Raw genomic sequence first — 27,951 nt, 5'->3', positions numbered from 1 at the left:
GACACAGTAAAAACTAACACTAGTTGCGACGTACTACATATCTGATCAAGCGTCCATGATGTCCGGTCTACGTTTCGGATGGTGCTCTGCGGAAAAGCGTATGTGTATTTTCGATGATGAGGATGTTCTAGGTTGCCCGCGGATCTAGCCTTGCGAGATTTGCAGGCAATTGCCCCGCGCGGTCTCCTCTTTTCAGATTAGTCCTTTTTTACAGCGAAGCGTGGGCAGGTTATCAAGAAGTCGCGCGCAGTGTGACGCAACAGTGAAAATGCCGGCGGCCACTGAGGTATCCCGCATACAGTGTTGTGCCGACATCCCCGTGGCACCACACCACAGCCCAACATAAGCGTCACTCATCACCAGCCACATGCGAGGCCTGTAATGTTTAAAAACTTCAAAAGTATACCCGCGACACCTCCTTCCTGAATGTCCAGTGACCCCGCGCAAACACGATATCAATCAGACTGTCGTGTGGCGAGCCTAAACGTTGGAGTGCTTGAAGGAAACATTGACGATCTTTCTGAAGTTCACTGCACGTAAGAAAATAATGTTTGATATCACCACAGGTCTTGTAAGCCGGGCACAATGGCATCGCGGAATGTCTGACCTTGCAGAGCCATGCTGGTGTACGCGCTGACCCCCATGCGAATGCGATGTAACGGAGAGGCCTCTGCCCAGGTTAGCCCTTTTGTCACACATGGCTGGTGAGGTGTCAAACATAAAGTATGGAAATTCATGCTGACAGCTTCTCTTAAAATACGTTGATATTTTCTAGGGGCCTTCTTCACTGGCCTAAGTTCCAAAACATTTCGGGCAAGTCTGTCGGCCGCCTCATTACTCGCTATACCCACACGCGATGGAATCCATTGAAACTTTATGTTAAGTCCAACGCTGTGCAGGTCTTTAACAATATGCAGCGATCTTTGAGTGTACTTCTCCAAGACCAACCCATGCTTTTGCAATTGCAGAGCGGGCTTACTGTCCGAAAGTAACCCGACTTGTTGCTCCCTACAAGACTTTAGTTTCTTCAGGGCTGCCTGAATCGCCACGTTTTCACATGCTGTCGACGAAACGACGCAGTCGAGTCGCGCAGCCAAGGACACCATGAGGGACGGGATCACGGACGCTGCAGCTCTTGCTCCGCGCTCGATATCAACCGACCCGTCGGTGAAAACTTTCAGATGGTCGGCGTGCTTGCGTGTATGCTGTCAGGCAATATTAATTCATTTGGCGCACATACAAAGGCAAGCTGCGCAATTGAAAACTTTGCTATCGCGTGGTAATGAGGCGAGACATTGGGTATGAAAGAAAACTTCTGCTGACAATTTTCATTAGTTGTTAACGTGCCTGCTGGATGTTGGTGAAATATTTTGTGACAGTTGAACTGATAAGAGTCTTATTGGATAATCAGGAATTAAGTTCATAATTTCGGCACTGCATGAAGGTATTAAACACACACACACACACACACACACAAAAAAAAAAAACAAGTCCTTTGAGAAGTATTGGTTGATCTGACAGTTTAGTACGGCTAAACAATGGAGCGCCCGTGATTCTTTATGTAGCCCAACTAGCCCTTCAACGTGCACTTCATTTTTTTTTGCTCGTTTTTTAGCGCTACTAAAATGTCAACTCAACCAAACAAACTAGCCCGGCCAGCTTTCTGCTTGAGGTAGTGAAGATGATGTTGGGACAGCGAGCTGGTTACAGAGACATGTCATATGATGCACGTTAGGTTTCAAAAAATTACTGCTGAATATAGTGGTGGCACTGGGACTTGGGGTCACTTGAAGATCAAGAAGCCTACAATCTTGAAATAAAATATGCTCCAAAGCCTATAGCAAGTTCACACTAGCGTTGACAGTTTTAGTTGGCAGGATAAGAGGAGTGAAATAAAGTCCGTCTGGGGCGAAGCAGTGCAATTGCAAGAAGTAAGCCGACCCAGTTGTTCGATGAGCTGGTAAAAAACTACGGGCTTAAGATCCGGTAATTTCGGTTATTGTTTCAGTTAGTTCGCATCGTACACAGGAAGACATTTTGAGACACGAACATCCTTTAAGGTTCTGTATTACATTAATATGGCTAATACAGATGTAGAACTATAAGACGAATGCTAGAGCTTAACTGTTGCATATCACCGTTCTAGCAAAACTTCAACAAACTTATAGATGCCGCTTCGAACGTTAGCATGGTGAACACATACCCAAACTTGCATTCGACAAAACTGGGAGGGTGCTGCGAGGCGCGTAATGATAGATTGTTGAGGTGTCTTTGCGATTATGAATATTTTACACACGAACGCTCGTGACCGCGCATGAGCGGAAGTTCCCATATCTACAAGTAATTCAACAGCTTGGAGTCATTTAATTGGGCTTAAATCTGTGTGTACTCGTGGTTACACAATAATGTCTCCATAAAACCAGTTTTTTCTTATACTCGTGAACAAAGGGTCGCTGAGAGCAGGAAGGAGATCTATCCAATGTTATTGCTGCCACAGGGATTGAAAATTGAGTGGGTCGCTGTAAAGGATATTCATTTGACGAGTTATACATGAGGCGGTCGATGGAATAATAAAAACACGGTCAATACAACCCGATGAAAGCGTTTCTCAAACCAAGTAAAGATATAAAATTCACAACTACGCACTCGAAGCACTCGAAATCAGGTGCTTGTGGTCCCTGCGCCAACTTGATTTTGCGAGCCAACTCACTCCTGGAGTGTACTCGGTTTTATGAGTGCTTTAACAAGTACAGCTATAACAGCGAAGATTCCAGAGAGGCAAATGTCTAAATAGGTTATAAGACCCTCAAGATGTCATTCATTCATTCATTCATTCATTCATTCATTCATTCATTCATTCATTCATTCATTCATTCATTCATTCATTCATTCATTCATTCATTCATTCATAAGCAATAGTGCGCTAACAAATTTTACGAGAACAACCAAAAGTACAACCTTTCGTAAAAACAAAATAAAAGAAATAGTGACTGATGGTAACGGAGCTATTGCGTCTGCTTTACGAATGGATAAAGGCACGTGAACGATGCGACCCATATCACAATGAGCGATTAGAATAAAGAATAACTGTCGAATTCAAGGAATGCTGGTACTTTTGCATACAACTGCTCTTAAAGAAATGAGCTAAATGAAATGGGCATGCGATCATACATATGTTAAGTTTTTGCAGGTGTCGCTGTCCACGTAACTCGCTAGTTGACCTGGAAGAGACAACGCTAATAGAATTGAGAGTGACCATGAACACAGCTAAGCAAGGGCTCGATCACACAGTAAGCGGAACAAAAAAAGAAGAAAATGCTTTACACGCAAACTCTGTGTATCTACTGAACATTCCACTGCATAAAGACTGATATCCGATGTATACAATGGTGAACGGTCACTTTAACCACGAGCCTTCAATGTGCAAAACTCATGCACTGTACCCGTCATCGTGTCTGCTCGTTATGGGGAGCGCTAGGAGTAACAGCTTAGAGTACCAATACCAACCAGAAAATGAACAATTGCCAAGAGAGAGAAGGGGTGAAAAATTAGACACGAAAGGCAAAGAGCTTAACGGGAAGACAAGCACCTTTTGACAAAAGTTGTCAACGATGTTGTATCTGCCTGTTGCTGTTTACAGCATAACGTGACACTCTTCTCTCAGTTGTCGATGTATACAGATAATTGTTACGTATAGCAACTATTGTGGATATGAAATGCGTTGCAAGGGCCGCTGCTACGATACGGATAACCACAGTCCGCGTATTATAAAGAGTACTGTTTGACGCTGTTCATTTCGAAAGCTACAGCTATTTTGGCACATAACGCGTGACAAGTCGGCCAGTGTTGGTATATTCATAGAACTAAACCAAACTTCACCGCTTTTTATAGAAGGATAACGCCTGAATGAAAGTAAAGTGAACCATAGGCAATACGTGACGGCGAGGTATAAAGCTGAGAGGTTTTTCTGGCAATGAATATGCTTGGTTCAATTCGACGCAGCACAAAAGGGACGTCACGCGAGATTTGCGGGGAAAAAATATGCTTCTTGTTAAGGATTAGTTTGCGCTACGTGGAAATTAAACTCCTGCATAGATAGCACTTTGTCAGCCTCCTAACGATCGGTAAAATTGAAGCGCGTTAGCATAAACAGCTGTTTATCGGCGACTTGTCTTACATACGCCCGTTCAAACTGAAAGTGTCACACTGTTTACCCGCCGTCGGCGTAGGTAGATGGGGCGGGGACACACTTTTACAGCAAATCATTGTTTACCATTTTTCTCTGGTTTGACGCGACTGCTACTACTGGGTAGATCCCTATCTCGGCGGGTACGCATAAAAATAGCACTGGTCGAAAACTGTCTCCTAAAGCATGACTCGACAGGGGACGTGAAAACTGTTCCCAGAAGTTACAGATGGAAAGGAGTGCACAACTGAAGCAGCGTATGCACAATGACAAATTTTGAAGTTAGATGAACATATCCACTAAAAAGAGGCCCTGACACAAACAAGCTTTTCGTCGGTAGTTCCCAACAGGTGCTGGCTTAAATAAAATGTTATACGAAACGTATAAGTCGAACTAATATAGTAGCTTAGGTAACGGCACACGGTTGCTTCTAATGGTAACAAAATGTCCTGACCAACGACGAAGAAACTTGTTCAACCATAACCCCGAGTTCATTGTTGAAGTATCCAATGGCGCGCATACGTTGCCTCAACGGAACAAGGTACGCATTGCACCCAGAGGATGTCCACGCGAAGCTGAAAAATCGTGCTTCTTTCAGATTTCAAATGCTCCACCACATCGCAATAAGCTATTGCGATCCGAGTCTGCAAACTAGACACTGAATCGCAACTGCGAACAGAAAACCGAAGGTACTTTCAACGTTCGCTACCTTGGCAACGCATCTAAATTTTTGCCTGCGATTTAAGGCGTCGAGAATACCCACTAATCGAGTAGCTGGGTCTGCGTCCTAATATCTAGAGCGGAGGCCCGCAGCGTGCTTCCATGTCCTAAAGAGCGCAGTAGCGGAAGTTCCGGTCGCCGTAACATCCGGGGAAGTCACGTGACCCGAGCAAGAAGGTCATTGGTTGAGCGGGACGTCGGTGTCGACTCTGGTTCCGGCGGTAGTGGTGCTGGCAAAGTACTAGTGAGAACCGAGAGGTGGCACGGAGTAGGTTACTGGTGCCCTGCAGTGACACGGGTCAACCACTGACGCTGGTAGGATAGCGTTACTTATGCGAACTTAGGCTTAACCTTTCATTTAAACTTTGGCGTTGGTGTGACGTCACACATGGCGTTTCTGATCCGGTCACGTGATTCTCCCCACTGCGCTCCTTAGGATATGGAAGCACGCGTGCCCGTAAATCCCAGATACGATTAAAGTGCAACGCGTGTTTCCTTTCTTTCCCGCTTTCTCCTCAACGTCACGCGTTGTCCTGCACATCCCAGCCGACCGGTCTGTCGCGACCCGAGCTGAACCAGTAGAAGAGGTTGATCACGATGAAGCTAAACGGGAAAAGCACGCGCGACACCTTGTCGATCTGCGAGACGCTGTTTACGGTGGCACCGCGGTCGGCGCGGCGGCGCATTTCATCTCGGTACCGCTCGTTGCCCAGCATGCAGTTGATGAACTGTGAGCAGCAGTGGTGGCGGCGTCGGTTGTGATGGCGGCGGCTGCCGCGCCGGAGACCGCCGTGCAATCTCTCGTCCTCCTGCAGAGGTCGGACCCTGTGCTTGAGTCGCGAAGAGGGCGGCGGAGGCGGCGCCGGTGGAGCTGCGTAGCCCACGAAACGGCCCGGACCTCGGTGTGACACGGGTTCTGTCTCCACGACGTGGTCGCAGTCCTGGTAAAGGATTGTGCAGAAAGGGGAAGGAGATAGATGCCTTTGACTTTTTCGGATCAAAATGGGAAGTGTTCGGGACAGGAACGGGCAGCTCGACTTCTCCGCAATTAAGAAAGAGAGAGAGAGAGAGAGAAGATAGGAAGGTTAACTAAAACAAATATCCAGCTTGCTATCCTTCACTGGGGTGTGGGAAGTGAGACTAGATAGATAGATAGATAGATAGATAGATAGATAGATAGATAGATAGATAGATAGATAGATAGATAGATAGATAGATAGATAGATAGATAGATAGATAGATAGATAGATAGATAGATAGATAGATAGATAGATAGATAGATAGATAGATAGATAGGGTATGCATAAAGAACATATGCACATAATCACTGCTGTTCCCAGCACACGCTGACACTTGTCAGTATACAGTAGTTCATGCAGGTTCGTTGTTCATAAGAACTGCTATAACGCTTTTGCAGATCTTTGCCGTAACGTCTTATAAGTTCGGCATTCTAAAGATGACTTCTTCTGACGATGGTATGTCGTCAATAGCACTGGCGCAATAGAGAGCGCTTGTCTCTGAATACCGCATCGAGGACAGTCGCATAAAACGCCTTCCTACAGATCACAGTTGCCAGTTGCGTTGTCAGCCTTTCCAAGGCGGAGTGCAATATGTTGTTTAAAGGATGCTCCTAGACATAGATGACAATGCAGGTTAGCAAAACTGTTCAATAATCAATAAATAAGGTACTATGTAAGTTCTCAAAAGCAAGTTGAGCTGTTCTGGTGTGTCGCTTGCGTTGTCCTGCCTCCCCTGTCCCTGTCACGTGTGTGCGCAGTTGCTCTGTCGGGACTGTAAACTCCAAACGTGGTAACCGATAAATGTGATTTTGTGTCCCTATAAAAAATGGTTACATTAGCTTTGAGTGAATAAATTCTAAACTTGGTAACCCTTACTACCGGCGCTCAAAATTCTATTTATAGGTTACCACGTTTGGAGTGTATAACGTAAGGTGAAGCGAAACATATTCCGGAAATATGCATAGTGCTCGACAGATAACCAAGCTACACAGTGATCAAGAAATAATGCATCTCGTTTCATTCTTCATCGTACTTATCTGGCGCACCATGCTAGCTGAGTCGCAAGCAAACCTACCTAATATGCACTGAACAGTACCAGTAGCACGACATGTTGGGTATGCTGCTATTCGAACTAGGGAAAACGCTTTTTAGCACTAGCAGACGAGCAAGAAAAATGAAGGCGTAGACATCACGATGCGCATGTGCATTAGCGTGCCTCTTTTTCTTCGTAGCACTGAAACACTTTTCGCAAACGTTCTTGAAAAGTCAAAGGAGGATGTAAGTAAAAAGATAGCAACAGCAAAACGGCCCGTTCTGTAGTTTTAGAGATCAGAAAAAAGTCAATCAAGTCGATTCTACAATACAGTATCATTAAAAAATACACCAGGACGTGGTAAGTCCTAATACAGCTATACGAGATCAGTTTCATAAAAACGTATTAGACTGTTTAGAATAGACTGTGGCAATGGCGCGTGACTCCACAGCCTAAGCTAAGTTTCTGCGCTTAAATGGCGATCAGGAAAGCTTTGCAGACTTCAAAACACCGCATTGCTGTTCGAACTTGCGATAGCTTACTGGAACGCGCTTTAATATTTTACAGATGCAGCCTAATACGTAATTAATTATTCATCGCTGCCAACTAATCAATTAATTACAACTTCAAGACGCAAGATGTATTAGATCGGAAGAGGCTGTATTCATAACTAGAAGAGAACGGCACAAGAAATATGCACAAACAACTAGAAAACAATTACAGATTGCTTGTGGAGTCGTCTTCCAGTTCCTTGTTTCAGTCATTCACGTTTTCTTTTATTTATTTCTTTGCATCGACAGTTTACTCTTGAGGAAGAGCTATAATCTGATACACAAGCGCAAAACAAATGCAAGAAATCCCAAAAGCCAGAAGAGGAGGTGAACAAAACGCCGCGGATCAATTACTTTACAACCGGAGCGAAGCAAAAGAAAACAAAACAATACTATAAGAAAGTTGACAAGTCCGCATGCAACAAAGAAAATAGTATCGCGGCTCACATTGCCTCAGAGAACGGTTTACGAAAAGGAATCATTGCCTGTAGTGCTGATTAATGAGACATGAAAGTGGTTCCATTTGAGGGATATATTAAAACCAAGGACTGTGAATAAGTGGCAGTTTTATAAAGGGGAGTGCTGATTTTGACCATGCTGTCTATGGAGGCGATGGAATGAAAGAAGCGGGCATGACTCAATTTGTGTTGAATATAGGATTGTCATAATACACTTTCGCAAAAACTTTCAATAATTAATAATAACATCTGGGGTTTAACGTCCCAAAACCACCATATGATTATGAGAGACGCCGTAGTGGAGGGCTCCGGAAATTTCGACCACCTGGGGTTCTTTAACGTGCACCTAAATCTAAGTACACGGGCCTCAAACATTTTCACCTCCATCGAAAACGCGAAAACTTTTGGCAACCAGCAAGTAGAGGAAGATTAAGATTGCAGTCCATGCTGGACACGGTGACAATGCGATGGCAGTTAGTCATAATAATTACAATAAAAACCTAATGATTCTGTACAGTAGGTATAACTACAATAATAAAAAGATAATGATTCTACAGAGTGGAGTGTCAAGCTCTATATTTAAGTACAGAGAGTGGCTATGCGAATTTTAATTCGTGTGTTTATTTGCCAAGTTTTGTGATTGTTGACAACGTTACGATGACAACTATCATATTGGATATGAGGAGTAGTCTCGAAGGCTGATTCGTTCAAGAAGACAAGACTATTCGTCGAAGCGTTGTTTCCAGCGACAGCCCCTGTTCAAGGATTCTTCATCTCTTCAAGCCTCCATCTTATCCTGAACCTCTGCCTTGCCTGTGTAAGAAGTGCAACTGCTCATTGGGAATGAAGAATTTGACTCTGCGAGGCGTAGAGTAGACGACTCGGGATATAGCGGCATTCACTGGCGTAGCCAGGGGAGGGGGGATGGGGGACAACCCCAGACAGTCAGCGCCACGCGTAGCATCAGAACCATACTGCTCAAACGGCCATGCAGCCACCGAAAAGCACTTCGTGAAAAGCATGACGTTAAAAAGAAAACTAGAAAGTTACGTCAGGTGCTGCAGGAACGCACCGGACAGTGTAATATGAAAAAAAGGTAATCAAGAAAAAAAAAATACCGCGTTGAAGTGTCATGAAGAGCACCGAAAAATTTGGTTGAATAAACAGAGACGTTTGAAGTTGGCTCTACTGTGCTGTTGTAAGCTATAGCTGAGAAAAAAGCTAGGACCGAAATTTACAAAGGAGGATTGTAGCCAAAAGCGGCTGCCTGTCATGGCTGTCAGTGTTTATAATATAGCGAAGGCAGCGACCAAGCACTGACAGTGCTATCGTACAAAACGATCGGCGAATCCCGCTCCCTGCGCTCGAACATAACATAACCGCTGACGTTACCCTAAGCAAGCGAGTGAAAAAAACGTGTGAGCTCTTGTTTCTGTAGAAAAACAGAAAGGACGTAGAGCTTGCAATGCCAAAAAAAAAAGAAAAAAGAGCATGCGGTTTGAGCACATGAAGCGATATGCAAAAAATGCCCCCACCTCCCCGAAGGGAATCGTGAGGTAATGCGAATGCATTTCTTGCGCCGAGAGTACACGGCGTAGTAATTTTAATGGCGTAAAGCTGGACACATCGACGCGCTCAAGTGTCTCCCTTTTGGGCGCCTCTTTCAACGAACGCTTCCTACGTGCGTTCGTAATCACCTCAGGGATGTTGCCACTGCCTTCAATGCAGCACGAACGCGTTTAGAACGCGCTGTTTCCAGGCTGTGCCGAGGCAGCACAAACGCTACAAACGCGTTTCAAACGCACTGCATTGAGGCGGTGGCGCAGGGAGGAGAGAGAGCGAACGGCGAGAGAAGGAGCGGCGAAGCACTGCACCAACGTCTCCTACACTCTCTCCACACACGCGGGAGCTCCGCCGAGCTCCCGCGATGCGAGCGCCCTCACACGCCAGAGCGCGCTCTTCCTCTCCACTCACTCTCCGCTACTCCACCCGCACCACCTGCTCCGGTTGCTAGGGGCGAGGATAAGCGCGCGCGCCCGCAGCTGTTGCTATGGGAGAGGGAGTGAGAGCGGAGAGGCGCGCGGACAACGCCGGACGCCTGATACAGCCCGACTAAGAAATGCATTCGCATTTAAAATGAATAAAAGAGCATCTCAAGCCACAGCCCAACCCCACGTTGTCGACATGGACTTGACAAATTGCAAGTACGCTACAACGGCTGATAACAGCTAACGGTTGCACATCCCTAAAGGGCAAGTAATGCCATCTCTTGCGATGGCTTAACGAAGGCTTGCGGTGCTTCCCATAAGATATTAATAATTGCTGGGTTTTTACGTGCCAAAACCACGATAAGGTTATGAGGCACGCCGTTTTGAGGAGCTCGGGATAATTTCTACCACCCGAGGTTCTTTAACGTGCAATGACATCGCACAGTACATGGGCGTATAGCATTTTGCCTCCACCGATATGCGCCCGCCGCTGCCGGGATCGAACCCGCGTCTGTCGGGTCAGCAGCCGAGCACCGTAGCCCCCATCGCCGCCGCGGTGGCCTTCATGTAGAACAGACCATTGCCTCCCCTAGCTTGAACATCAGTAAACGCTTCTGTCTGTAATATATTAGGGGCGTAGCTCCTCTTAGTCTAACCTTGTCCCATGTCAGGCGTAACCGGCAGCATCTCCCGAACAGTATTAGATGCGAAGTACCTTATGGCGGAGTTCAATCCGGTGGTGGTGGTGGTGTGCGGCGGGACCACCCTTACTGCGCATGCGCATACCCTCTCCACTCACCCTCTCCACTTCCCCTCTCACCTTTCCCCCGCGGTGTTTCACACTCTTTATATGATGTACTCGGCGAATTTCACGGAAGAGTTTCACGGTTTACCGATGATTCTCTCCGGAGCTTCGCCAGCCTCATCATCATTCACCCCGTGGATATGCTGTGATTTTTTTTCACCTTGGTCGGCGTCGACCAGTGTTTTCATCACCACCAAACTCCATCACATTGTTGCCATCAGCGAGACAATTCGTTTTACATATATCGACACCGCCGTCTTGCAATTGGAATATATTCTGAGACTCTAAACCAGTGCTTTATGTAATGGATACAGTGCATAAACGAGGGCCTTATTATCTTCTTGCTCAAGACGTCGCCCAATTACACGGTGTCTCCCTGAAAACTGGTCGTTCGTATGACGTATCAGTGGATTCCGGGGGACTCCGGCTTACATGGAAATGAGCACGCCGATGTGGAGGCAAAGATGGCCTACATTTACGCCACACCATCGTCCATCGCATTCTTACAGCCGGACATTGACGCCCTTGTGTATACATTCCTACGCGAAAATACCGCAGCATATTGGTCTTTGCAGAGTCATCATCACCGCCTTTTTCACGAACTCGACCTAGAGATGAACGTAAGAATACCATAATGAAAATGTCCAGTACAAGATTACGACTAGGCGTGGCGTTCAGTCGTCGTTACCTACACCTTATCGGTCGTGCAGAGAGTCCAGAATGCGAGGACTGTGGCACTCCTGAGACCACTAAGCATCTCTTGTGCGTCTGCCCGCGATATGGCATGTAAAGACAATCGTTGACAGCCCTCTCGTTGAAAACTTGCGAAGCGTCAATTACCGGAAAAAGTACTCTTGGGAGCTTCGCCCAATCCTCGGGATCAGCTAAATATTTGCGAAACTCCCAACAAACCTTTGCACGAGATTGAACTGGACTAGAGACTGTGAAGTCTTTGTGCTTTCACACTTTTGTTTCATCGCCAAATTCATCCTCATAACCAACACCTTCCCTCTTCCTCTCTTTTCCAACCTTTTCACTTCACCAACGCTGAGTAGCATTTCAAATGTGATTACAGCTCAAGGGAAGACACGGGACAGAAAGACCAACAAGACAGCGCTCGTCTTCGTTGGTCCCTTTGTCCCGTGTCTTCCCTCGAGCTGCAATCCCACTTGAAATGGAATACAAACTAGCCCGTACTAAAACTTTGCTGAGTAGCAGCTTAGAACATTGATTGAGATCAACCTCTCCGCTTTTCTACCATAATAAATCTCTCTCCTTCTCTCTCTTTCTCACCTACGGTTACGTGACACTGTAGGAGTATCCACTCCACGAGTTACAAAACGGCTTGCCGCTTTGCTGATTACCGCATAGTTATAAGAAAAATCTGGCAAGTGCGTACGTGTTCTGCCCCGCTTCTTCGCAATTAAGGAAACATACAAATACAGCCATGAAAACTGACCAGGCCATTATCGAATGTTTTTCCAAGAGCACCAGAGTTTGCAGACTCATTTATGCAGTGGTGCACTTAGAGAACGATTAGCAAATAAGAGAAAGAAAAGCACAGACGAGGCCTCGCCCAATTCACGATAAGTCACGAACACTATTCCAAAACGAAACAAAAAAAAAACATCCAGCAAGAAGCCGTAAATCTTCTGCATATTAACTCTGTCTCTCGACACGTCTCCCCAGGGCATGACCGGGCTCTATCTTTCGATAGCGTGCATGATGTCTCGACAGTATCAAGAGAAACGAGCGAAGGAAAAAAAAAAGGTACCATACCGGTGAACTAACAGAACAAAACAGTGAGGAGGGACCAGAAAGCCAGTTTCAGGTAAGGGAGAGGAGATGAGAGGGAGAGAGTGGAGGGAATGGCGGTGCTAACGTTATCTGCATGTTTGATTGAGCCCGGGCCACTTTTGGAGCGCTCCGAATGAGTGCGCTTCATTGCAGCCAGAAGCCACTTAAGCGATGATTGGAGAGCATGCTCGACAGGTTCTGAATCTTCCGGTGCGCCGCGTACTCTCTCTATCTGGGTTTGCCGGGGGGGTCCTCGTTATTCATTTTTGCGCCGGCTTGCCGCTCTGGCGCTCACGCCTGCTCTGGGTCTTCTCCTCCCGTAGAAAAGTTACAAGCGAACGCTTGCTTCGACATCGCAGTCCACGCGTGAATGTGAAAGCTGAATGCGTCGGGCCTCCCACGCTGGCAGCAGGCTCGCCATTCAGATATGGAGGCGTAGCTGCACGACGCATCGACGTGGCTTTGTTTGCACACTGTTCGATGGCACATGGGGCTAGGCGAGCAGCGCACTTTCGCTTCGGAACGCGTGCGCGCGGTAACTTGCTTTGATTGCCCGAAAACAGTTCGTCGGCGTTTTGTTGACAGTTTGTAAAGCGGTGGCGGGTTTATGCGGACCACGTCTCTCGGACAGTGTACAGACTAGCTTACCGAAGTCGCATCGCGGGTCGTCTGCAGCGCGTTGTCATAGCAACAAAGAGAACTAACACATTCAGCTCTAAAAAAAAAGAGAGGCTTAAATTCACAGGAACGTTCAAGTAAAATATTTGTATGAGCTCGGGCTGCCAATTGTGAAGTGAAAAGACCTGACAGTAACGCCAGCAGTCATCGGAGAGTTGATCTTGGGGTAGGAGGGGGCGATATTTATTATACAAAATGAACTGCCCACGTACCTGCCTTAACGTGATCCACCGTATCGAAAAAATGTTAATGGACACTAAGCTCATAGGAGGAGGAGGGCGAAAATTATGGAAAAAAGAAAGGTAAGAGATCACGTGACAATGGCGTGTATCAGTGAGACAAATGCCCCCGGCTCATTAACGTATTCGTCTTTTAACACGTGATGAAAGAGAGAAAAAGCCTGGCATCCTGCCCGTCATGTTCAGTGCCCTTCGTTCTAGCTGTTATTTGTTGTCGTGAGAGATTTGGGGGTCACTTCAAGAAAACAGACTGGTGGGCTAGCTGGTACTGCATATCTTGATATATAGCGCAAATAAACGACGAAGAACGACAGATGTCTTCTGTATCTTCTGTCGTACTTCTGTGTCTTATATCGTCCTCTGTCGCTTCATTACGTTAAACCTCAATATTGGCAATAATTAAAATACCAAATCAATGCTATATAAGCGACGGTGTAAGTTTTGCAGAGTATTGCAATGATTCAATGTAACATTAGGAACAAAGGAGGAATATGACCTGGTTATTTTTCTCTATTTCTTTCTCGTGTTCGTTTTTTGTTTTGCAATTAATATGGAGACTACTCGCAAAGTTCTGCCTTAAGGACAGTGAAAATCGCTCACGATCGTTTTCTTCGTCTTCATCGTCCTTTCATTAGCGAAAGTTTATGTTTGGAGTGTCCGGTCAATTATGCAACACTGATGTGGGTCGGAGTAGATTTCACAGTCATTCAGCCATCGAAATAGAATGCCTGCCTCGCCCACGCATGCTCAGTGCAGATGTGAAGAGACCATCGATCATCATCTCTACCGCTGTTCCCCATTCGATGGAACAACGCCAGTGTGTCAGTTTTGATTGGAGGCGACCGAACGGTCGGCCTTTCACCGAAGCAGGCGTCCTGGAAGCCAGACCTTGTACAGTTGCTCAGCCCAAAAAGCCACGAAACCTTTTTGACAGTATCTGAAGCCGACAGTCATAGGTGCTCAGCTGTAGACATGCTGCGCCATAATTGTTTGTTGTATGTCGTTGATCTGAATCTCTCCTCCTCCCTTCTTTTCGCTTCACCATGCTGCCCCTACTATATGGGCATCAAAATGGACAAAGCCCAGTTAAACTCTCTTGCTACTCTTCTCTCTTTTTCCTGTGATCCCTTGCGCACTGATACAAAAAAGTGGACAACAATGCCTGATAGATGGCACTGCTTAATGGACATTCTGCCGTAAAGGGCAGAGAACGGAGCTGAAAACTTAAGTTTTTTTTTTCTGGAGCAAGATAGTTTTAATTGAAGTAAATACACTAGGCCAACACTAAGAAAAAAAAAGAAGAGAAAATGTTTTTTTTTTTTTTTTTGTCGAGCCTGGTGGCACACTTGTCACCGCCCCGTTATAAAGGGGACGCTCATAGCATCCATCCATCCATGAATGGCCCGAGACCGGTGCCGCAAACAGCGTCGATAGTAGCATAAAGTTTCGCCATAAAATGTGAAGCTGACGGTAAGGAGAGCCGCCGCAGGCGTACAGAACTATCAGCACATCCTACCACAGTTTTAAAAAGCGTACCAATTTCTGATGGGATTTCTTAAAAGAAATATCGAGTTTTTCTGTTTTTTCTGTTTTTTGTTTTTGTTCTTGTTTTTTTTTTCGATTTCGTGTTTCTATTATGCTTATCGTTTGCTCGCCACTTGCCTGCCCTGTATTCAATCAATACAATATAGCTAGGAGGTCCCCCTGACAGTGTTTACTTCGGGACCTCCTTCTGTAATACTTTTCATGATGTTTCAATAAACTTCAAACAAGTGCCGAAATCATGGTGCGCTTATGAAGCACGTGGTAGTGGTGGACTTCCGAATTAATTTCGACCACGTGAGGTTCGTGCACGAGACTGTTTTCATTTCGCCCGCAGCGAATAGCAACTTGTTCCGCTTTAACTATTTTTAATATTTGCTTGCTACGCAAGCTGATGCACCCCCTTTCATATATTTGCGCAAAGAAATACTGAAAGTGGTGTCATGATCTTGCGGCTCAATGTCCGATTTAAACGGTGTGCGATGACGCACCTCGGCTCACAATGGGGCAGCAACACGTGACCGTCTCTCCGATTTCAGCACTTCGCGCTTCGGTCATGTTTGCTATCACTGGATGGCCTGTAACCGCGCGTGTCTGTTGTTTATGCAATTATTGGTTCATGGATTCACAGATATCAGAGAGAGAGAGAGAGAGAGAGAGAGAGAGAGAATAAGAATAAAATAAAGGCAGGGAGGTTAACCAAGCCTGAGCCTGCTAGGATACTCTGCACTGGGGAAGGGGGGAGGGGGAAGGGAAGTTATAAGAGGAGGAGATAAAGGTCACTGTTTCAGCCGACGTCACAGTTGAGCGTTTGACATCACAAACGGCGAATCAGTCCGGTATCCGTGAGAAAACGCAACACTGCTTTCGTTGCCTTTCGGAACTGTGATGGACAGCCCGACGGTCCCAATATCTTCTCGACAGTGACAGTGCAGACGAAGAGAGAACGATCACATTTACAGAATATTGCCAGATTTCCGCCACGTTTTTGCAAATTCAAACGTCAGATGTCTTGAATATCCGTTGCGCACTGGCCACGGAGCAACGTTAATTTAAAAAAAATATAGGCTATATTGTGTAAGGCAATGCAGATGTCACAAAGGCATGCAGTTGCTTTGTCAATACGTTTTCCAAGTTGACATAAAGGCACTTGCTCCCATTTGAACAATACAAGCGTACTTGCATTTGCCTATGTTTTTGTACAGTTAATTACTATATTTTTAAAACTCATTAGTGTTAAAAGAAGAGAAGTATCCTAGGTACGGTATATTTAACCTTGTAAAGACCATGCGCGTAAGTTGTTCGTGGGGGCGTCCTCTTGCCATTACCTCTTGTCACTACGGTATGAAGGCGACGTGGATAAATATGCATATCACCAAGTATTGCCGACCGAGAGAGAGAGAGACAGAGACAGAGAGAGAGAGAGGCCTTGTAGCAACGCAAGAAAGTAGGAACGCGAATAGTTTACGTACTTTCCTAATTCTGCACGTGCACTCCTCGATGCTGGACAGAGGGACGAAGAGGTCCACGTTCTCATCTTCTTCAACGTCGGAGTCGCCGACCATGCCCTCTTGTTGCACGGCTTCTCCTTCTTCATCCGTGAGGGGAAACTCTCCGCTGCCGACCTTGCGAAAAAAAGAAGAAAGAAAGAAAAGGTTAGATGGCGGAGACATCACGCGATGCGACAGAAGAGGAGGAGAGGATGTAGGTTGCAGGCGGATCTAGCCTTGCGGGATATGATAGTCTGACTGTGTGCTCTGCAGAATTTTCAAGTATTAGCATATTTTTTTTTCTTCTCTCTTTTAGTCTAAAAGTAAAACGTTTATCTTTAGCTTAATAAGCATTTACCTCAAAGATCCTGCCGCCCGGTTCTTGGCCCATCCCCCTTTGTGGGTGAGCGCCATCAGTACGAGGTCATCATCATCATCATCTGATGAAGGCATCTTAGGAGGGTACCTGTTTGGACTAGTTGGTATCTACTCATTGCTACGTTGTTGCACACCGCTTAGAGGATGAGTTTAAGCCTGTGTCTGTGCAGTTCTGTCATCGTCCTCTAAACGGTGAGCAGTAGCGTAGCAATTAATATGAACGCAATTTCCTCGCCCGGTTTCCTCCTTTCATGTTATGTTGAAAACATTATCATTCTTTAAGAACGAAGCGCGGGCAAATTACCAAGAAGGCGCACGCAGCGCGACGTAACAATGCACATGCCGGTGGCCCATGAGCGATGCCGCGTGCGGTGCTGTGCCGGGCTCCCATATCACCACACTACACCCAAATATAAGTGTCAGTCATAACAAGTCACATGCGAGGTCTGTAACGTTTAAAAACTTCTAGAGTAGTCGCGACCCCTCCTTACAGAATGTCCAGTGTCCACGTGGAAACACCATATCATTCACTCTGTCGTGTGGCGAGCCTCAACGTTGGAGTGCTTCAAAGAAACATTATAGATCTTTATCAAGTGAGCAATTATGTACAATGTCACCATAAGTATTACACGCAAGCCACAACGGCGTCGCGGCAAGTCTGATCTTGTAGAGCCATGCTGGCGTACGCGATAACCTAGTGCGAATGTGATGTAACAGAGGGGCCTCTGCCCTGGCTAGTCGTTTTGTAACACGTGGACAGAGGAAAGTCGTGATGGTGTTTGCTCTTCATTGTAGCAAGGTGATTTGGCGTCAGAAAAATGAAAGAACAAAGAAGTTTCGGCATATCCCACGCATTGTGGGAATAGTATTCATTCGAAGCAGTGAGCTGCCTACGCCGCCTTTTCTTACTTTAAGCCAATTCTTTCAAGGTGGATCGACGTCCTATGAAGAAGGAAGGAAGGAAGGAACGGGAGAGAAAGGAAAGACAGGTATGTTAACCAGTCTAGAAGGACCGGTATGCTACCCTACACTGGAGAAAGGGATGGGGGAGTTTTAAAAATAGAGAGAGAGAGAGGAAGAAGGGTGAAGGCGACGAAGGCAGTGCTCAACTTCTGGAAGACATCAGACCTGCACCGGCGGTTATGGACTAACGGCGTTATCATGACTGTGAAGCGTGTGACTTTGTGCGTGCGCGCTCCTATGAAGAGGATTCGAAAGTTTTTACACGCTGTTCTTATTTTAATCGTCAGGACAAAGGGTCAAATAAAGGCTCACCTTGGTAAAGTAGTGGACACCCGCGAACTCCAGGAGAGTGAAGATGACGAAGGAGAAACACATGATGACGAACCAGTCGAGGGACGTCGGGTAGGGAACCTTGGGAAGGTCCGTGCGTGTGTCCAGGCCGAAAGTGGACAGCGTCAGCACAGTGGTGATACCTGGCAATCGAGGAAAATTAGGCTAGCTTCAGCTCAGGAAAGCCATTACGATGACTGCCTGTGGCAACAGGAAGGAACATTGACTGTGACGTCGTAGCATTGTTGTGCAATGTCACACGGTACCTTTGGATTATTCTTGGAGCCCTCGAAAGCGCAAGCCATCATTTTCTTTTCAGTACATTATTTGATCCCCCACACCCTCTTACTTTCATTCCTTAAGCTTTCAGCACCCAACGTGTTCTTGAACTGCCTCCGTGACCGGCCCACCTTTCGCTAAGCGACGATGTCATGTTATGACGTCATCAGGTGACGTCACGTTATATGACGTCCTATTGACAAAATGATAACGTCACAAATTTCGGCTACATGTGACGTCATGATGACGGCATAGGATGACGCCATCACGTGATAATGACTTTTTGCATCACTCGTGCTGACGCCGACATACGCGCGTCGGCGGCGGCAGAACGCGAGCCCCCAAAGCTGGCAGGATTTTCGTGCCGCGAGAGGAATGGTACCGTGCGCCATTTTTCACTGTACACCGCGCGGCGATTTCTGAGGAGACCAATCAGAGCGGCTCCCTCGCCCCTTCAGTGACGCACACGCTCGGTATGGCGGGGGGACCCGGCCGGACGCTGATTGATGGGGAGGCTCGTTAAGCGCTGGTTTAGCTTGCTCAGGCTTCTGGGGGCCGACATAATCCTCCCCAGACTGTTGTAAAGTGGCGTGTTCCCCCAAAAATGCACCTTGGAGGGTGCGGCTATCTAGTGTGACTTTACCGCCGCTGTAGCGTTTTACCAGCGGCGTCGGCGTGTCGCGCGCGTTCTTCCGCTATTGTGTTTACTCCTTAAGGCTTTCGCCTTGAATATTCTTGAGGGCACCCCGGTCTACGTGTAGAGAGGTGATAAAAGGAGGTTAACCAGATATTAGCATCTGGTTTGCTACCCAGCGCTGGGGTGGTGGAAATAGGGCAAGAAAGGGGGTGTAGAGAGAGAGATGGAGAGAGGGGAAAAAAGAGCATAAAAAACGCATACACACACAGGATAATAGGAAGGGCGTAATGGTTACGTGTATGTTGCCTATACAGGCAGGTAGGCTCGTTTAGTAGTTTTCTACAGGCAGGGTTCGCCTGGCAATGTGGACCGGCAATTGTTCCACCTGTTCGGCTCATTCTTTGTTCATGACTCTTCTACTAAATGTTTATTAGTTTAAGGTTACGCAGATATTCAAGTAGAAGGTGTGAAACTTCCTTGTGTGCTATTCTCAGTCCTTCACGTGTTGTTATGGATTGCACGCAGACGTTCCGATGCCGCCATTTTTGTTGGCTGTTAAAAAAAAAAAAAACACGCCAGGCCTGCGCTGAAACCGCAGCACAGTCACAGCGAAAGCTGGAAGAGCGGCGTTTCTAGAGCCCGTTGTAAGCTCTCTTGGGGCTACAATACAAGTACATTAGAAAGGTACCCACTACGCCATAAATCACAATTTTGGTGAAGTTGGGAAGCAACTACTAAGCCATTATTCGTCATTCTGCGGAGAAGCGAGGCACCAGCTACACGTCTGTAAGGCATTATGTGTACTTTGTTGACGCGACGACTGATGACGATGAAGAATTATGGCTCAGCCCTTTGTAATGGGTTGGAAGCTTTAAACGGCCCACCAGTTATGTAATTTCCATTGGGTGACGCCCGGTCGCTATTTCCCTCTCCCGTCATGCTGTATACCATATGTTGACGTGGGAGAGAGACGGGGGGGGGGGGAAGAACTTTACTGAGACCATGAGGAAGTGGATCATGCGCTTATGGCCTTCCTTGGCAACCAATACAAGTGCACTTGCGAGGAACCCACTACGCTATAAATCATTGTAATTTTACTGAGACCCCGAGGAAGTGGATCATGCGCTTATTGGCTTCCTTGGAAACCAATACAAGTGCACTTAGAGGAACCCACTACGCTATATATCATTGTAATTTTTGAGAAGTAGGGCAGCAGGCACTGTGCCATTTTTCGTCATTCTACGGAGAGCATTGGCACCTGCTAAACGCATGTAAGGCATTATGCGCACTTTGTTGATGCTGTGTCTGATGACGATGAAGAATTATGGCAGAGCCCTTTGTAATGGGTTGGAAGCATTCAACAACCTACTCGTTGCGCAATTCGCATTGTGTGGCGCCTGGTTACAGAATTCGCGTTGTGCGACGCTTGGTGCTTATTTTACTCTTCTACCACGCTATATTGCATATGCTAATGTGGTTTCTTCCCGACATGAAGCCTCTATAGGACCTTTTTGCAAAGCAGTTTCAAGCACCGGCATGGCTCAGAGGTTGAATACTGGGCTCCCACGCAGAGGGCCCGGGTTCGAACCTCGTTTCATCCTGGAATTTTTTCTTATTTCGAGCGATAATGGTTACGGACACCGGCGGCGGCCGCGGCGGTGGACAACTACGGCGCCAAAAACGGCCGGTGAAATGATCTCATAACAGCTTTCGCTGTAAAAAAGAAAAGAAGAACCTTTCTTTCGACATTGATAGGCTGGCCGGACAAAACTATGTGTTTCACGTGGGCGATTTGTTCCCATTCTGTGCATGCGACCTGCTTTATATGCGGTATCCTAATTGTTAGGTCCACGGCCCCAGTTAGCAATGTTTCAATTTATGTAGCGACATAGAGTGCCGTCGAGCACTGTGTACTGACTGCTGACTGAGTCATCATCATAATGCAAGTAACATTTTGCGATTTTGTAGTATTTGTATACAACAGCTATAATTACAAATCACGTCACACATATCCACACGCGCATACACTAGAATACATTAAGCATACGCAGGGATAGCTAAACACTTAATTACAAAGGCCGCTGCACTTCCTCGTGCAAACGACGTCAACGCAATAGTTTGAAGCTCATCCGATGCGCACATCTCAAGGCGCTGATACTTCTAATATAAAACATGGGACTATCACGCTTCATTCGTGTACGAACGCTTTACGCTGTTCAGATCCTACTTACCAGCGATTGAATTTTCTTGCGTGTGCAACGGAAATCCTAATTATGTAGACCAAGGATGATTTCGGTCGTACGAAACACAGGTCAATTCTATTGCAGAAACGTGCATCCTCGCTTCGCTAACTGCGGAAAACAAAGGCCGACTGTTTTAATAACAACTTGTTCGTAACGTAATCAGAACAAGGAAACTGAGCTCAATCATCAAGGCGAAGAACGAAATATTTGGCGATAAGCAGTGTACAATACATATATACGCGGATTTCTCGTTTCTCGTAATTAACTTTTACACTTTCTTTTATAGTAGTATAATGGAGAAACTGTTGGCTTTGGAAATGTAAGAAAAATGTGATGAATGCCAATGTTGAAACAGCACCTTGATGGCCGCTTAACATAAACCACTCTTTCTCCTGTTTTTACAAGGCGTATAGCAGTTCCTGATGCCTTTTCACGAACGGAGGCACGTCTCGTGCTCTCGCCACAGATTCGTGAACTACTCACTGCACAGAATTATAATTTTGCAGCAACCATTTTGCACATGTAACTCATGTTGTACATACGTTGGTTGTGCTGATAATATTGTGACTAAAGAAACGTCATATCGTATGAGTTAGCGCGAACGTAAAAACTGAGGCAACAAATCAATAATTTGCGTGCATGTCTGAGAAAGGGCTATGAGGTCGTCCGACTACGTCACTAGGTAAAGATGTTTATGCAAACTTGTCTTCGAGTGCCTAGCAATTATTTGACTCACCGAGACCAACTCTGTCGGCAGTGGCTTCTCTGTTAATCCAGAAGGAGACCCACGAAAGCACGACAATTAGGATGCAGGGGACGTAGACTTGGATTAGGAAGTATCCCATATGCCGTTGAAGATTGAAGTTGACGTGAAGTACCGAGAACAGGCCTAGAAGGAGAGAAGTATTTAAAACGGCATCCAGCTGGGATCATTAACTTTCCAAGGTTGAAAGGGGGGATCGGGATAACGTTAACAAGAAGTGCGTTGCCTCGGAGTTGTGGGGCCAAGGTCAGTACTAAAGAGGCCAATACTTATGCAAGGTTCAATCGTGTTTGGCGGTAAGAACAGGAGGTATAATTAAGCAAGGCACCAGGAAATGTTGAGATGTATCGCTAAGGGGCACTGTTTCGACAAATAAACATCCCTCCTTCTCTCTCTCTCTATTTCTCGTAACAATACCTCAAATTTATCCAAGAGGTTATGATCAAGCTATAAGTCGGGTTAAAAGCTGTTTTCGTAAGTTTATTGTTGCTCTTAGCTTGAGATAAAAGTATTCAGACCAAGGTTTCACAGAATGCAGTCGGTGCGTTCGTACGCTATTGGCCTCGAGATCGAACAGAGTGGGCACCTGGCGGCGTGCGGTCAAAACTCCATAGTGTGGATGGCTGCTTACGTCATCTGCTAGCCACACCGTGTTCGCATGTGTGCGAACGTCACGCACGTCCTCAGAGGGCAGCTTATTCCGTTGCGTTAGCACAGTATCAAATGCCTGTATGTGTGCCTACACGATATGCACAAGCATTTCGCCTTCCGAGGCTTGTATGTACTCTAATAAGTGAGTGCATGCACGTGTCCGTATGGCGCTAGGTGTAATCATCGTACCATCCATTCGTCAAAATCATTTCAATGTGGGTGCCACTTTGTCGTGCAAGCACATGACATAGTGCATTTGGCGTCGTCCTAAACGAAAGAAATTCTAAATGTCGAGGTTTGAATGCAGAATTTTAGCGACACCATCTCACGAAGTGTTGGCGATTTTCGAAATCCTTGTGATAACCAAAGCATGAGCTAGCCTCAGCAAAGACCGGTTAGCGGTAAAAAAAAAGAAAAGACCTCAAGCCCCGCATTTCTATAGCGGTACACGTATTCATGCAAAGAGAAAAGCAGAGTGCACAAAGTAGTCCTTCAACTAATTACGCAGAAATACAGGCTTTTTTTTGTAACCGCTAGAGCAGAAAGTAAATGCTTAATTGGTTCCGCCGCGCAACGCCACTTATATTCCAGTAAGGCACAGCACAAATAAATCAAGAAAAAACACCAAGCACAGTGCAAAACACGACTGTCACCGAAGGCCAGCACCCCATTGATTGGCAGATTGCGCTTCTCTCACACGTAATAGGAACGTGACGCCGGCTTTGTGCTTTAATGGGTCGATGAAGGGCGCAGATAGCACGATTATACGGCATTCAAAGCGCTTTATTCGTCGACAATCGGCTCAAGCTTTTCACAGCGAAGCGCCGCTGCGTACATCTGGATGCGTGCCGCCGACCGCCTATCCCCACTAACGCGGCGATGGTGCTGCCACTTGTAGCCCGATCTCGCGGCGAATAGTAATATTTGAGGACAAGGGTGGGCTAAACGCAACAACTAAGTTAATACTTAAGTTAGCAACGTACTAATGACGAGCAGTTACTAGCAATGAAAAGTATTGTGATCTTTCTTTTATCGTGTAACTTCTGAGACTGTGTTTTGCAGCGACATAGCACAAAACCTAAGCGCTGAGAGCGCACGATAGTCATTGTCAAGGAACAATCTGAATGTTTTACAGGTTGTCCAGTAAAATGCAAAAGAATAAAAACGGTATGACAAGACTTCACTAATTTTAGCTTTGCTTTATCTCGAGGCGTTGTGGAAATCGTCACATTGGCGCTATCTGCTAATAGATATGAATTAAAAAAAATCGGCGTGTTGCGTCGCACTTTGATCAAAGACGTATTTTGTGGGCCGCAATCGTTTCTAGTGAGAGTGCGCTGATAAAAAAAAAATGTACATTTACAGACGTTCCAATAAGTATCACTGCACATATAACGTATCACGTATACTCTGCTCGTCGCGAACACAGAAAGATACGATTTTGAGAAGTTCGCAAATTGAAGGCATAATATTTAGCATTCAGTGCGCATAGTACTCGGTCTTCTTTGATATGTGCATGATTTCAATAGCGTATCGTTCGCACGCACGGAGATATACAGTGAGACAGACCGAATAGAATAAACTTTCGCGAATCTGACTTCGAAACGGTTTCTAACACTGCTTGCTTGATAAGAAGGCTGCCAGCTTAAGAAAGTTTGAAAAGTAATCTTGATATATCTTCTAGCACACTTACGACACGCCCTGTCGTGTGCATAGTAACAGCGTGACTTCTAACGTTCCCACTACACGCATAAAGAAATACAAAATATAGAAAAAAAAATTGAGAATAACCACGCTGTGTTGCAAGAATTCGCGCATAGAGCGCTTGCGCTCTTAACAATAGAGCGAGGTGATAAATGTTGTGAGAGGCAACTCTGGTGACAATGTTGGAGAGTGGCGCGCACGGGCTTTCGCGCCCGTCGGCATTGCGACAGCGCTTATACTCACCGTTATTGAAGATGTACGTTGAGTTCCGGTAGGGGTAATTAATGAGGTCGAACTGCGACAGCGCGAGCCCCGGTATCAGGTCCACAGGAAGAGTGGAATCCCATTTGTAGACGAGTTGGTCAGCTGTGTAACCATCTGCAGAAGGGACAAAAGGCGTAATGTGCACTTTACTTGGACTGTGGAGCTTGCCGCAAAGCTACCCGGTTTGGTTGTGAGTGACATCGTGTCGGAGGGTTCCGGAATGAAATTGCACATACGGTTTTTTTTTAATTAAATGTGTTTAAGGAGAGGTTGATGCCTATACATGGCTCCGGCTACTCCTCTTCCCTTACTTATTAATTAGCGTCACAAACTCATAAATAAAAGTAGAGTACTGTAAAACTCACTCACGGTAATGTCCTTTTAAAAGGAATGTTCTCACGTCATGCATAATGTCCACGTGTCGACAACAATGTTCACACACAAGACACACAAGAAACGTTCGCAGTTTGCCGAAGAGTTCATCTCACCGTCCTTTGTATAAATGCGATCACACATCACTGGGCCCTTGCGTGCACTTTAAACACAGCTGTCTTGAATCACAAGAGGCAACGCGAAACGTGTGACCGGAAGTATCTCAATGTGAAGAATTACAAATGTGAACCAGTGTCTTTTTGACATTTCCGACTCTTCTAAAAACGGTACTAGGGCGCGTGCAACAATATTTTGAAAGGTTTCTGTTGGCCATGGACCCAACACTTTTGTTTTCTTTTGTGAAAAAATTGCATCTACAACATCATACGTGCGTGTCTTTGCAAACCGTCTGTATCAAAATGCGGCCGCTTGAGGCCGGGAATCGAACCAGCGACCTCGTGTACAGCAGCCTCACACCGTATTTTGTGAGCCCCGCCCAGACTGGTAAGATTGTCGTTACAGAGCGCACAATTATTTCGACTTTTTGTTCTCTCATGTGGATTGTTTACATTCAAGTTAACACTCTTTCCTTTCCAGTACATAACAGTTAACACTTTCCAGTACATAAGTCTGAAAGAAAATACAGTCAAAGGCTATGAGGTAAATGAGACCTTGATAAAACACAGAGGCCAAACAATGGCACCTTGATGAAAGAACTCACTTTTGTGAAGGCTAAAGGAAGTCTGGCAAAATGAAATCCCCTTGTCGAAAAAATGTTGGCTCTAAGGCTGTGCCCTCTTTCGTTCGGCCACCTGTTTGCAAACAATTTATTTAATTATTGAAGCTTCCGAACCTATGTCTCTCAACTGATTGCGTCCTTTGCTAGCTTACAACACGTCACGAGCTTTCTGTAATGTCGTAAGCGGGAGAAGCCACGTCGAAGAAAACGGTGGACAAAGGAAACCGAGTATAACAAGAGAAATCGAGATGCAGGAGGTTCAGGCGTGCGAAAAAAAAAGCATAGTGACTGAGAACCTTAAATAGGTTCTCAGTCACTTGAAAAACCTTGAAAAATCCTTAACTATGGGGGCGTCGCTAGAGTCAACGTTGCAAGCGGTTTCTTTGTTTAGGGAAGCAACTGTTTAAGCTGTGTAAAGTGTATGACATCCCATTGAAAGAAGTTATTACGCATTTCTTCTACGTAGCAGCGTCCCCATGTGTACTACTACTAATAAGATTATCCGGGGTTTTGCGAGCCAAAATCACGATATGATTAGTAGACATGCCTAAGTGGAGGTCTCCGGTAATGTCGTCCCCTGGGGTTCTTTGACGTGCACCTACATCCAAGAACAGGGGCCTCTACCATTTTACCTCTGTGGCAACGCGACCGTCGCGGCCGGGTTCGAACCCGCGACTTTTGTGTCAGCAACCTAGAACCGTTACCCCAGCACCATTGCGGCGGCTTCCTCATGCGTACATCCACAGCCAAAAGAGCAGCAAAGTAATTTTTTTGCTCTGGTAACCCTAACTGCTTCTCTCCTTTTCATAAGTCTGTATTTCTATTATCTTTTTTTGGTTCATGAGATGTTTCTATTCGAAATGTCGCCTCGTCTGACGCCTTCTTGAATGTCGTACACGCACACGACCGATATAAAGCATCCAGAGGATGTGGACGTGAAAAAATGTGGAGAAGATTTTATTAGTGTGGTAAGCAAAGCGATGAAAAGAATCGTTTTGCTAGTCGACACTGTGTTCCACAAATTTTCGACACCTGGCTCAAGTTGTACAGTGCATTAGAACGATGGCAGGAAACGGTAAGAGTTTGGACGCACAAGGGCAAATTCAGAAAGAGTTCGCACCAAATATTCCTGGACGTTATTTGATACATTGATAAAATGACCGAAGAATTTGACTGGAGAAGGATCGAATGCTAACTGCGCTGTTAAACGAGCCATGCATTCGCTACTGACGCAGGCTGTTGTGCTTGAATATTGATAGGGTGTAATATAAGATGAGACTTGCAATTACACTTACAGCTGCCAAATGTCAAAGGGCACGACTGGCGGTCCATCGGAAAGCTCTGAAGCTGCATGGGACATCTGGCCTTAATCGTCAGCCTGCGAAAAGCGAAAAGTCGAAACGGACGGGTTGGTGAATTAGTAAGCCCTGGAATTGCCCTGAGGGCAATGTCTTTTTTTTTAATGCGAAGCATTTCTTAGCGAACCTAAGGCACTTTGGCCTTTTCTATTTACGTATATATCTAGCCGCCTACGTCTGGGCGCTCTCCTGGTCGTCTCCATAACTTGTAACATACCAAAACAGGCACAGTAGGCGATCAGCGTATGACGAACACGATTCACTGGTCATGACATGAATAACGCAAAACTCCTGTCGCGCACGTCATGAAATCCTTTCCCTCAGTAACGTGTGGCACATACCCGCATGCCACAGTTCATGTTATGCGGGTATGTGCCACAGGTGATTCACAGTCTCAATCAACACAGCAACCGCGAACATACACATTGCATGAAACGCAAGGCAAGTGAGGGAGCTGAAGATAGAACACCCCTGGAAGAGGCTTGACTGCCATCCACACGTGCACACGGTCCGCCATAATGACGCAGTGTTCTCTGCATCTCTTATGAGGATGGGCGATGATCTCATGCTGACTGAGGATGACGTCAGATTGATTGAGAGCCGCCTTGATGAAGCACATCACTACCGCACATCCCTCAATAGAATTGAAATGGGTACCCGTGGGACTGCGAACCACTACAACCACGATATACGCCACAAAAATACCTCGTGTAAGAGGACACATTTTCCCTTGCGCAAGCAAACACCATAAGTATATAAAAGTC

General features: G+C 46.0%; 1 protein-coding gene across 1 annotated transcript in view; it reads right to left on the bottom strand.

Annotated features, from left to right (window-relative positions):
• Positions 1 to 3,046: 3,046 nt before the first annotated feature.
• Positions 3,047 to 27,951, bottom strand: part of LOC119382984 (gamma-aminobutyric acid receptor alpha-like) — a 42,086-nt gene continuing 17,181 nt past the window's right edge. Inside the window, exons 4-9 of the mRNA XM_037650930.2 lie at positions 27,125 to 27,207; positions 24,698 to 24,832; positions 22,073 to 22,225; positions 18,160 to 18,320; positions 16,489 to 16,641; positions 3,047 to 5,847 (exon numbers count right to left, since the gene is read on the bottom strand). Coding sequence (XP_037506858.2) covers positions 5,428 to 5,847; positions 16,489 to 16,641; positions 18,160 to 18,320; positions 22,073 to 22,225; positions 24,698 to 24,832; positions 27,125 to 27,207 — 1,105 coding nt within the window. The 3' untranslated portion in view covers positions 3,047 to 5,427. The remainder of the gene's footprint in view (positions 5,848 to 16,488; positions 16,642 to 18,159; positions 18,321 to 22,072; positions 22,226 to 24,697; positions 24,833 to 27,124; positions 27,208 to 27,951) is intronic.

Source organism: Rhipicephalus sanguineus, chromosome 2 (genome assembly GCF_013339695.2).
Source record: "Rhipicephalus sanguineus isolate Rsan-2018 chromosome 2, BIME_Rsan_1.4, whole genome shotgun sequence".
NCBI lineage: Eukaryota > Metazoa > Arthropoda > Arachnida > Ixodida > Ixodidae > Rhipicephalus > Rhipicephalus sanguineus.
This window is presented reverse-complemented; position numbering and strand designations above follow the sequence as displayed.